At 38.1% G+C, this 12,375-nt stretch overlaps 1 protein-coding gene across 10 annotated transcripts in view; it reads left to right on the top strand.

Moving 5' to 3' along the window:
• The window catches only part of BPTF (bromodomain PHD finger transcription factor), a 63,820-nt gene extending 55,250 nt beyond the window's left edge, over positions 1 to 8,570 (top strand). For 7 of the 10 annotated variants that reach the window (XM_053375333.1, XM_053375328.1, XM_053375334.1 and 4 more), the window contains 5 exons: positions 156 to 329; positions 1,269 to 1,461; positions 2,027 to 2,111; positions 4,452 to 4,638; positions 6,220 to 8,570. In XM_053375333.1, the coding sequence (XP_053231308.1) occupies positions 156 to 329; positions 1,269 to 1,461; positions 2,027 to 2,111; positions 4,452 to 4,638; positions 6,220 to 6,256 (676 nt within the window). In that variant the 3' untranslated portion in view covers positions 6,257 to 8,570. Of the gene's footprint in view, positions 1 to 155; positions 330 to 1,268; positions 1,462 to 2,026; positions 2,112 to 4,451; positions 4,639 to 5,569 lie in introns of all 10 variants that reach the window. The other 3 variants (XM_053375335.1, XM_053375332.1, XM_053375329.1) reach the window with 2 other exon arrangements.
• The last annotated feature ends 3,805 nt before the right edge of the window (positions 8,571 to 12,375 follow it).

Raw genomic sequence — 12,375 nt, 5'->3', positions numbered from 1 at the left:
TATGTCCACCGCATTAGCTTCAGAGGTTAGCTTTGGAAGGCTAGGTTGATGTAGTTAGGAAAATGAAATCAGAACGTTTCAGGGAATCAGGTTAGCAAGTGCCATGCCATTTGAAATGACAATTACATTGTCATTTTCATTGTAAATACTTTTAGGTTCTATATTGGCTGTGATCTTTGTACTAACTGGTATCATGGAGAATGTGTTGGCATCACAGAAAAGGAGGCTAAGAAAATGGATGTGTACATCTGTAATGAGTGTAAACGGGCACAAGAGGGCAGCAGTGAGGAATTATACTGTATCTGCAGAACACCTTATGATGAGTCACAGTGAGTTCTGACAAGAACCTCTTATTTAATATATAGGTAGCAAACTGCTCTGAGTTTGGTAATGTGTTTCTTGAACAAAAAAGAAATATTGTTCCACATATGTTGTATCTAGTGATGTGACTTTTAAAAAAATATATATGAAATGTTGCTCAAAATGATGAATGTTTGACTTTCAGGAAAAGTGGGGTTTGCAGTATTTGTAATAAAACAAGTTAATATTCTAAAGCAGGCAAATTTTACTGATTTGTTACAACACATTTCCTACAAAATACAATAGCTAGTAGGAGTTCCTAACTTACTGCAATTAAAGTTATGCTTTGTTTAAACTGAATATGGTATGGGTATCTGAGTGGTATTAAGTCTGTTATGAGTACCCCTTTAATGTGTTGCAGGACTCTGAATTACCATTTTTAAATGAATATAGATATATTAAAAAATAGTTGGGCAAACTATTACTTTTGGTAACACCTCTGTTTGCAAATGCAAAATGTATGATTTCTGGCTTCACTTTTATTTCTTTCAGCTTTGCAAGTTATGGTCTGTAGATAATTCAATTGCTTGAGATTAAATGTTGTTGATGCTGGTAATTTTTCTTCGAAACTACTTTTCAGAAATTAGGTGCTTCTTCTTTTAAGAAGCTGTATCTAATTTTTGAAAAGTAGTTTTGAGTAAATAGCCTTGCAATTGTTACTATACGGCCTATTACGTTTACGTGTTTTTTCAATTGGATTTGCGTAATATAGGCATTCTGGTGGTTTTTGGTAATTTTTCTTCACAATTGAATGCTGTTACAATTATTTCAGTAAACATGTAGCTTGATTAGCATTTATAGCATGTTTCATTTCAAATTCGAGAGGCAAAAGTTCTTACTCGGTTTAGATTTCTGACCAGTGGAATATTTTCATGAAAAGGTTAACTGGTTTTTTTGGGATCTTGCAGATTTTACATTGGCTGTGACCGGTGTCAGAACTGGTATCATGGGCGTTGCGTTGGTATTTTGCAAAGTGAGGCAGACCTCATTGATGAGTATGTCTGTCCGCAATGTCAGTCAACTGAAGATGCCATGACAGTACTCAGTCCCTTGACTGATAAAGATTATGAGGGGCTGAAGAGAGTGCTACGGTCATTACAGGTAAGGACCAGACTTGGTTCATTTTAATTTAGTCCCCCAGCATATTTAAATTCGGTTCTAATACATCTTTTGGCAATGGAATTTCATTAAATGCATGGAATTGAAAAGCACTCTTGAGGACATAAAACTCCCTCTGAAGTCAGAGCAGGTCACTTAGTAGGTAGCAATTGCCCAAAATTATAAATATCTCCTCATACATCCCTTCCCAACGCCATGCAGTTCAGACACACAGAGTTGGATCCTGGTTTCTGCTTAGTGATGCTCCACTGTAGGAAGGGGAAGACAATTATTGCAGATTCTTGCATCTCCCTTTGCTTCCAAGAAGCTGCTCAGAAACAGCATGTGAGATAGTGTAGGATAAAGGGAATCAGCAAAGATAATCTCTCCTCCCCCTTCTTCTTTAGCTGGAGCCTCTGCTGGTTCTGAGTAGCATCCGTGAATGGAAGGAGCCCATTTGTTTGTGGAACAGCCAACAGTCGATCCAGCCCTCTAGACTTGGGCTGAAATGGGGTTCATATTAATGAATGAAGTGAATTTTGAACTGAATATCTCCTTTTCCTAACAGGCTCACAAGATGGCATGGCCATTCCTAGAACCAGTAGATCCCAATGATGCTCCAGATTATTACGGTGTTATCAAAGAACCGATGGGTAAGTGTATTCCCACGTGATTTGATTACAGTCACGAATGTGCAGTGCACATATGCTGCCTTTCATTGACAGATCTGTTATCCAGGATATGCTCACCACACAGAAGGGTAGATCCAAAGAAACAATCTTGTTCATGTATACTTGGAAGTATGTGCCATTGCATTCAGTGGGACTTACTGCCTAGTCACTGCAAAAAATGGCAGCCAAAGAAATTTTCATACGGCTCTGTAGTTTATGAGGGAGCAAAATGATGTATTTATTTAGATCATGGGTAGGCAAACTAAGGCCCGGGGGCCGGATCCAGCCCAATCGCCTTCTAAATCTGGCCCACAGACAGTCCGGGAATCAGCGTATTTTTACATGAGTAGAATGTGTGCTTTTATTTAAAATGCATCTCTGGGTTATTTGTGGGGCATAGGAATTTGTTCATTCTCCCCCCCCCCAAAAAAAAAAAAAATAGTCCGGCCCCCCACAAGGTCTGAGGGACAGTGGACCGGCCCCCTGCTGAAAAAGTTTGCTGACCCCTGATTTAGATTCCTTAAAGAGATTTGTAAAAATAACATCTGGGATATAGCAATTTCTGAGTGTCTCACCAGACACAGGAGAGCAGTTAAAGGCACAACAAAGAGAGACACCTTCCAGGAAATGTGGACCCCTTTCTTTAACTATGTTAATGACCAAAATCAAGACTTTCTTATACCAGCCTTTCAACATTCTCCGTGGAGTTGTTACATTAAGTAATTATGTTTGAGTGTTGAATGTGTAAGTGCATGTCTAGAGACAATGGATAAAACATGCACCCTTCGATGTACTGCTGGATAAGTGTTTAATGGTTATTGCGTTTGTATTTGTTTAAAAACCAATTAAAAAATTGTTAGAGAGTTGTATCCCACTTTTCTACTACAAGGGTCACCATGGTGGCTCACCATATGGTTTGAATACACACACACACACACACACACACACACACAATAAAATTGCAACGAGATTGTAATAAAGCATAACTAAGAATTAGAAAACAGTGCAACATGAAAGCCGTTTGTAAGTGTAGGGTACAAAGTTAGAATAACCCAAAATCCTGACAAAATGAGGATGTCTGGAGTATTTGCTATAAAACACGGAGCCGACGGAGGATGTCCTCATCCTTGATGCCACCACCGAATCAGGCCCTCTTCTGTGGCCCAGTCAGTGGTGTCTGTGAAGGCAGAAGAGCAAAGGTGACAGACAATGTGAGAGAACATGGTCTTTCAAATAACCTGTCCCCAGTGCCTTAAAGTCTTCTAACAGAGATCCTGACGTTAAGAACAAAAGAAGAGTCGTGCTGGGTCTGGCCAAAGGCCAGCAACATGGTCTCACGGTGGCCAACCAGAAGCTTATTGAAAGACCATTAGCAGGACATCTGTGTGACAGCACCGTTAACTTAGAGTAAAGCAGTCTTAGTTACATAGATAAATCTACATCTGTGCTTGGCCTAGCTCTAATGTCTGGCAGGTTGTGCCCTAAATAAGTTAAAGTTCATGTGCTAATTCTATATTCTGAATTAGGAATAAATTTGGTCCTACATAAGCATATTTTAATCTGATTTCCTACTCAAACTGCAGGATTCAACTAACAACTCCCACTAGCAGAAGCCTGTGCAAAGACTTCCACTAGAGCAAGTTTTTAATAATAATAAAAAAGCTTTGCAGTTTGTGATAGAAAGTGTATGTTGAGGAAATACTGTTCACGTAGAATTTGAGAAATGTTTCTATTTCCTGACTATTATTTATCACTATTTTCTTGTGACGAGAAGGTGTACACGTACCCTCTTTCTCCTTTTCGCCGCTTTCATTTCGTCCTCGGTTGTTACTATGGCAGTTACAGAACTGGGTCCTTCATCACAGTCTGCTCTTTGTGTGATTGCATGTGCATTTCAGTGACAACTAATTGAAGCAGTCAACCAAGGTTATTAATTGAAATAGGGAGCAGTCAGCAGGAGTAGATGAGCTGCAAATTAAGCATGTTTATGTGCACTAATTGCTTTGAGTGATAAAAAAATGAGGAAAGCCAAAGCTGAAAATTAAGGGTATAAAAACCAAGTGATCTCCATTAGGAATGTCAGCGAGCTTATTAAATTCTCCACAGTGACTTCATGGATTTCTTAAAAATCTGCATATTTGTAGCTAATGATAATACATTCCCCTCCCCTTCTCCATCCTGTTCTCTACTCCACCTTCCTATTACTAACTGTTATAAAGTGTTGCTTTTCTTACTTGTTTTCAGTGTATGAGATGAATTCTATAGGTTACTGACATTTTATTTATTTATTTAATTAAAAAAACACCTTTGTTTACTTTGAAGACCTTTCCACCATGGAAGAAAGAATACTGAAACGTTACTACAAGAAGGTGACCGAGTTTGTGGCTGACATGACCAAAATTTTTGATAACTGTCGTTACTACAATCCAAGTGATTCCCCTTTTTATCAGTGTGCAGAGGTTCTCGAATCATTCTTTGTACAGAAACTAAAAGGATTCAAAGCAAGCAGGTAAGTAGCCATTTCCCCCTTAGCACGCTTTTCTATTAAGTGTGCATGGCATACATGTTTATTGCTAACAATTTATATGCTCAACTTTTTGAATGTCTGGTTCTCCCCGCACATTTTGCTGTGAAAGTAAACCTTCAGCAGTGAATGTAGAACGAGTGCACAACTAGCTTAAGGTTTTGTCAAACCAGTTGTGCAATCCTCGTGAAATGGCAGAGCAGTTTTGTTTAAATCAGAAACGGTGTACGGTATAATGAGGAGGGTGTAAAATTTGCATAGCGCCTTTGAATATTGGGAGTGGCAGGCAAAAACCCTTTTTGGCTACCTAGGCAGATTGTGCCCCCAAAGTTCTATCAGTCTCGGGGGGTGTGCTCAGGAATCGGTGGGACTTGCTTCCTGTCGAAAGTGCTAAAGATTTTTCATTTTATTTTACAAATACAGCAGAACAAAGTACCTGCTGATGAACTCTTCGGTTATAAACCAAGGAGATCTAAGGGCCCAACCTTGACTTAATCATACGCTTGGTTTCCCTCTAGTGAAGAAATTTGTGGAGAGTTCCTGGTTCCAGGAGAATGAGAGTCACTTTTAGTGGGGAATGAGGGTGATTCTCAGTGATGTTGTCTGTGTCTGCTCCAGCCCTTCCCCTGTTGCTTTAAAGATCAGTAGTGCAAAGGTTAAGGTCTACTTCTGCCGCAGCACTGTTGCTCCCTGATTCTTAGTGTATCTGTAGGTGCTCTTACATTTCATTCGCGGTAGTTTTCCAGCAAGGCCAAAATAAGGCAATAGTAACATGAGCGGAAAGCAGCAGTTGAGTTGACACCCATTCAGATTGTCATTAGTTTTGTCTCATCCTTTATTTTATTACCAGCACTTACTGTTTGGTTGTGACTCCCATTGCTGCTTCATTTACACCACCCATGTTCTTTTTTTGCAGATTGTGATAACTTTAGTCTGACCTTTCTAACTGGAATCAGAACTGGATGTTTGGCTTACTTTTTCATTGTACCATGTCATTAAATCACTTTTTTAAAAACAAAAACAAATCCATACTTGCTGTTCGCTTTTAAACTGCGCTTTAATGTGGAAGCTGCCGTTGGCTAGCAGCTATGTCAGAAAATAAAATGATCCGTTCTTTGAATACTGTGTCAAAATGAAGTCCAGTAATAGCAGTGGAAGCTATGTAATAATCAGTTTTAATAAAAAAAAAACTCCCAAAAGAGGTTTTGATGAATTCTAACCAAAATGTGATATTTTAAATTCATGTTCTGCCAATAAATATACTTTTCTCTAAACACCTACCAAAGCATTGTAAATTGGCTACATATAATATGTACCTCACTCTGAGTATCATGTGACATTTCTGGATTATTATTTTTATATTTCCATTGAACATCATGTGCTTTTATACACAACTGAAAGTGGTTATGTAGGTGGTGTATATGGTGTTTGCCTATGAAAGATGAAGGGGAACAGCAGCATGGCTGCATTTCCAGCTGAGTGACAGGCCCTTGGCATCCACTTGAAACAACTGAGATCTCTTTAAATGAAGGGTGCTTAATTGTTCCCCTTTTCTGCATTCTGCAGGTCTCATAACAACAAACTGCAGTCTACAACTTCTTAAAGTTCCACGTGTTACCCTAACACAAAGAGCAAGAATCTGGTTGTCTGAATTTTATTTTTATTTTTAAATTGGAAAAGCCAGTGGTTTTTAAGTCAGGGTGTCCTGACAAGGTCTTGATGTAAACTGCATTTTTATCAGTCGCATCAGATTATATTCTTGGCTTGATTTTGTCCAAAGGACAAAAGAATGAAATTCAGCAGCATCGTTTTCTTGTCAAGATCAAATTGTGACAGAAACAGGAAAACGTTTTATTAAAGGACGAGAGAGGAAAACAAGCGAGAGAAAACAAGATACAGTAAAATGGGGTCAAGTCCTAACCCCATAGAAATGCCACATCTGTTCTTCAGTGAAGAAGCTGGTTTAAAGTCCACACAGAGAAGTTTTGACTGTATTTATTTATTGTTGCAAAAGGACGCTTTTTTATTGCTGCCCTCATTTGTCAGCTTTTTCTTTCTTTCTTATAAGCCCCAGCTCTGGTTAAATGTAACCCATTCTGTATCTTACCATGGTTCCTGTAGCTAAAAGTACAAGATGACCTCTAAATGTCTTTTCTTTCTATGAAAGGAGCTGCTATGTACACATGTGCACAAACAAACTGGGAATCAACAATGAGTTTATCGTTCATGGTAGAAGAAAACAATTAAGCTTGCATAAAAGTTGGGCTAAGTGGTCATGTACTACAGACTTTGTTGCCTTGAATATAACAGTACAATTTGTCATTTACTCTGCACCGGACTGATACGAGTAAAATCTATTCGAAGGTATCTTGTTTGTAAACATTTGTCAGATTTTAATTTTTTTTCCCTTCTCCTTTTTGTATTAAAAATTCAAAATATGGATGTATATGAAACAAAATAAATGGAGATCATTGTTCTCTCCACAGATGTAGGTGTCTTTTGAATGTTCGCTAACCTGTTCGTGAGGTTTTGGAGGTTTGTTCTGAACTGTAACAATCCTGAGATAGTATGGAAGGGAAAAGTAGGAAGGTGGACTAACCCCTCAGTGTGGTTTTCCTTATGTTTAATCAAATGTAATAAAATTCTACTGTGGTGCCACAACTTTTGCCTTGATGATGAAGGAGTTGTGTAAGAGTTGTCATTGTCCATTGCAAAGTGAGATAACATGGAGCAAATGATCATGTCAGGATAAATAACGGTCTCAAAACTGTGTTTCATTTTTGTGGCTTCTTTACTAGGAAAGGTGTGTAAAAAGATGAAAGCCAACAGAAAGAGAGGCTTTGCAGATTTTTTAAAAATTGCTTTTCCAACCAATCACACTTGCTGTTGATGACAGTTTAAATATGTATATTATAAACCAGCAGCAGTTGGTTTTGGTAGCTCTACACCTGTGTTAACTAGATTTTGCACTAATTCACAATTTTGCCCTTCTGTGATCTGGAATTTATCTGATTATGGATAAGCTTTCCTTGGGTTTAACTTCACCCTGCTATGCAAGAACCTTTTCTGTTACTTTCTTAGACATTGCGATCAACCACAATTTTCTTACTAAGTACAGGCTCAGGTGTACAAATACTTTGGGGTTAATTTTCTCTACGAAAGCCTTCGCTTTTGTATATAGATGCTGTCATTTTAACCAATGTGAAATCAAAAGGAAGTTAATTGTTCATTGTGAAAAGAGCATCCATTTATGCTTCTTAGAAGATAGGAAAAAAAGAGTATTTGTGTTTTAGGCTATGTTGTCTTAGGACTTTTTACAAAAAAATATGCTACATATTGTATGCATTATGTTTATAAAAACAGGAGAATTTTCATCCTTAATCCTACAGATATTGTCTCTTCACAATATTTCTGTATTATTCATACATATGGCTGACACTGAAAAAAAAAACCATGTTGAGAAATGAACTTTCTTACCCGTAGGCAATAGAGCACTGTTTTTAACAAATTGTGACAAACTGAAGAATAACTTTTTTGTACATAATAGGGCATTTCATCTTAGACAAATAAAGGAATGTTGTTGGACATCAGATTTGGTGGAATTCCTAATGAAACATCAGTTGTTTAAAATAACATATGTAGCACTTGGCATTGCCATATTGTGCGGTAATTCTTGGGGGAATTTTTCATATAAATAATTATGAAATGAGGAAAATGCTACTTTCATACACTTTTTACCAAGCCTCATCATTTTTCCTACTGCTTTGTAATATATGAAGACAATTCTTAGCTGTAACTACTATGGTAATTTTTAGTTTTTGGGGGTTTTTTTGAAAAAGTTTTATTTATGAGCCAGTGTAATGTGTGTACATTTTAAATACCACTTCTGTAAAAGGAATAAAGAAAATTATACTTTACTCAGTTTTTTTTAATGAAACAATGTGCAGAATATTTGATTTGTTTCCGAACATCTCAGTGCATTATTAAAACTCCAGAATGTATGTTCACTTACTGAGACATATCTCTTTAACATGGGTATTATGTAAAATGAGCCAGCTGAGGTCCCTTTTTAATCGCAGCTCCTCAGTCAAATTGAAGGATTTGGTGTTCCATGTCTAAATGGAGTTCAAAAGCTTCTCATTAGGTGCTTTGTTTTGTGACGGGTTAGGGCCTCTTTATGGAGTCTTAAGTTGGAATGGTTTGCCTTTGAACAGCTGCAGAACATTTCTACCACTGTGGCAAAACACAACATTTAGTGGATTTTAATGAATGATCACTGTAAGCAAGGACCATATGCAACTGGTCTCTTAAACATTTTTAAAAACAAAAATACATGTTTTAAGTTGCATAGTCAACCATTTTATTTTACCAATCTCAAAGGTTGACTGCATTCAGACATAACACTAAATCATGTTTTAGAGCTTTGAGAATAAGCCTAGCCTCCTGGGCTACCACATACCCTTCCACATGGCTGAGAGCAGAAGTTTGGAAGCTTTTGCTTCCGCTTATAGTTAACTCTGGATCACAGTTAACCTGAGGGTCATGATTTAACACAAACTATGGCGGGCCCTGCTCCTGCCAACTTAGCAGTTCAAAAGCACGTCAAAGTGCAAGTAGATAAAGAGGTACCGCTCTATCGGGAAGGTAAACGGCGTTTCCGTGCACTGCTCTGGTTCACCAGAAGCGGCTTAGTCATGCTGGCCACATGACCTGGATGCTGTACGCCGGCTTCCTTGGCCAATAAAGCGAGATGAGTGCCTCAACCCCAGAGTCGGCCATGATTGGACCTAATGGTCAGGGGTCCCTTTACCATTTATGGTTGAACAGGCCCACTTCGTAACCCACGGTATGCAGTTCTTAGTTTTGAAGGTAAGCATAATTAGTGTTAAACCATGATCCCTGGTTTGGACAACACATGAAACCTTGGTTAATTTAAAACCTTAGCTGCATGGCAGGAGAGCCCAGGAGGAGGCTAGGCTTGTCCTTTTAGTGCTAAATCATGGTTTAGCATTGCATCCAAAGACAGCCATTGTTCTGTTACATTTAGTGGAGCACGACTTACTTTTGATTTCACATCAACAGCACTTCTAAATTTTATTTTACTTTGAAGTAATTCTCTTCTTAGTAATTGGCATGTAAATCCGCAAGAACATTTTCCAGAGTTTTATTAATGACATTTGGTGGGGTTTTACTCATAATAAATATAACTACTGTGTCATGGATAGTATGCTAGCTCCTTTTCTCAGTGCACAGTCCCGCAGCAGGTAGAAGTGGTTACATCTTGGAAGAACATACTGTGTAAACACACCCAAAGTGAACTAGTTACTGTGGGGACAAGAATCCAATCTAGATACCGCTGGAAGGAAAAAGGTAAGTGCAAGTACAACCAGAGTTGTCTTTTTCACAGAAAGAGAACAAACCTAAGCTGAAATGCAGCCAGTGTTTTCAAGTATTTGTGACAGTACGCTAAAAGCAAGGAAGAGAAGCAACTATATTTCACCATAGTTTTTTATGACGTGTACCGTTAGACATATTAGTCTGACTACGTAGGAAATTAGCTAATACTGTTAAAGGGGGGATAGTACTCTCCAAAGAAATTTACATAGATAGATATGGACATTGATGTCACTCCTTTCGTTTTCCAACTCATAACAGGAATCGAGAGGCAGAAATGAGGGGAGTTTACCTGTTCTTACCACATCATGCAAAACAGCATTTTCAAAACTGCTGGGAAGAAGAATGTTTGGAGTTTCAGATGCTTTTACAAGTTTACATTGTAAACAAGGAATCTGTTGAGTTGCATTTCCAAAGAAAATAAACACACACAAAAGCCAAACATTTCAGATAAAGCAAAGGGTTGAGTTCACCAGCTATTGGTGCATTTTAATGTTACTCTCTTCACCTCCAAGTCTGCTTTCATCAAACTTCAGTATATGTAGCACTAATCCTTATCGGAGTGTTTGAATGTTAGGAAAAGATAGACACATCTTAAACACGTTTACTCAGAAGTCTGTCCTAGAGGATTTACTAAGTGTTTTAGTGTATAGGATTCTACCAAGCGCTTGCATTACAGGAAATCCCCAGTTCAAATCTCACCTCTGTCATGAAGCCATGAGGCTTTAGGAAAGACCTCTCACATACACAAGAATAAAATGCCATGGAAGTAGAACTAAGCTCTCCAAAGCAGCAAGCTCTACAAAGCAATTAAGAGGATCTCTGAACATCATTTTTATAATTAGTTTAATACAGGTCCATTAATAGCTACCTCATACTGATATAATCAAAATAGGTATTTGCCTTTTCTAGGAAGCAAGTTTTAAAACTACACTGGTCCTATAACAGCTCATCCTTTCCACTGGTAATGGAAGAATCTGGCATTGTAGGCATTTAGATTTGAGTTAATTATAGAAAATAGTCTAATGGAATAAATGTAGGGAATAGTTGTATGCAGGCTGCCCCCTGTCCTCCCACTGGTCTGGGCTGCTGCCAGGAAGTCTCCTTTTGACAAAATAAAATGCCTTCATTCAAGATATCTTGGAAAAAATTCAATTCTGACATCTTGATTGTAAGTGTGCCATTTCCCCACACAATCTGAACCAACTCTTTTCCTTCCATTAATAAAATGCATTAACCTGTTATGAAATCATGACAGATCTAACGAGGAGACATTTCTGAATTGTTTTGCTGGTATAAGGTTGCAGCTCTCCTAGGTAATTCCAGACAGAGCTTTTTTAAAAAACACCAAAACCCTACAATGGCAGAGAGTGCTTATGAAGCCTTCCATTCCCTTTCCATCTCTCATCAAGCAGTCTTTTTTTTTTCCTTCTGAAACTTGAGCCGAAGAGCTGCATTTTTTCCCATTGCATACATATGCCCTGTTACTAAATTGGACCGTTCTGATAACAATATTGCTTTCTCTTAATAGTAACTACATCTTGGAGACATTGCTGTTGTTGAGAACATAGGCCTAGTTTTCTCGAAACATTCAGTTATCAACTCTCAATGTTTCCTCAAAATGTTTGAATGCATTGTTTTCTACATAAGGCAGTTGCCTTTGTGAGATCAGTTGTGAAACTGCCCCCAAAGCAGGTAACTTTGCATTTTTGCTTATGATTCATATGTGCCTAATTTCTTTGTACAATTGCCTGGGGGGAAATATCTATTAACAGAAGACACTTACCTTCTGGCCTGAGAGCTACAACATTCACCCAATGTTCTGCTTAGTTCGTGGCTATTAAATTTGAACTTGAGGATGAATATGACTGCATAAGCTTTGTGTACTCTCAGGTCAGCAGAAACTCCCACCATAAATTACTTCTGTTAACAAGCAAAAAGGAAGGTAAATAATGGCATGGCTTGTGCTAAAAACCCACTCTCCAAAGTACTATAGTGGGGATGTGGAATTGGGAAAGCCCAATTCCATAAGCAGGTTTACTTGGAGCTAAAATTCTATACGTTGTTTATTTGTAATCACATGCACTTCTGATCGTGCCAAAGAATGTATCATATTTTAAAACGTGAACTCTCCAATATTAATGCCCAAAACTGTTTGTTTCTCATGGAAGCATGCATATTGCTGGCGACTTCAGCCATCATTTGATTTTCCGTTCGAGCTGTTTTTGTAGACTGCTTGCATTTCCTATGCTGTTTATTGCAGAGTTTGGGTAATAACAAACCGTAGTTTTGATCAAGCAAAGTACATAGCAGGCAAGCTAATTGGAA

Source organism: Podarcis raffonei, chromosome 2 (assembly GCF_027172205.1).
Source record: "Podarcis raffonei isolate rPodRaf1 chromosome 2, rPodRaf1.pri, whole genome shotgun sequence".
NCBI lineage: Eukaryota > Metazoa > Chordata > Lepidosauria > Squamata > Lacertidae > Podarcis > Podarcis raffonei.
This window is presented reverse-complemented; position numbering and strand designations above follow the sequence as displayed.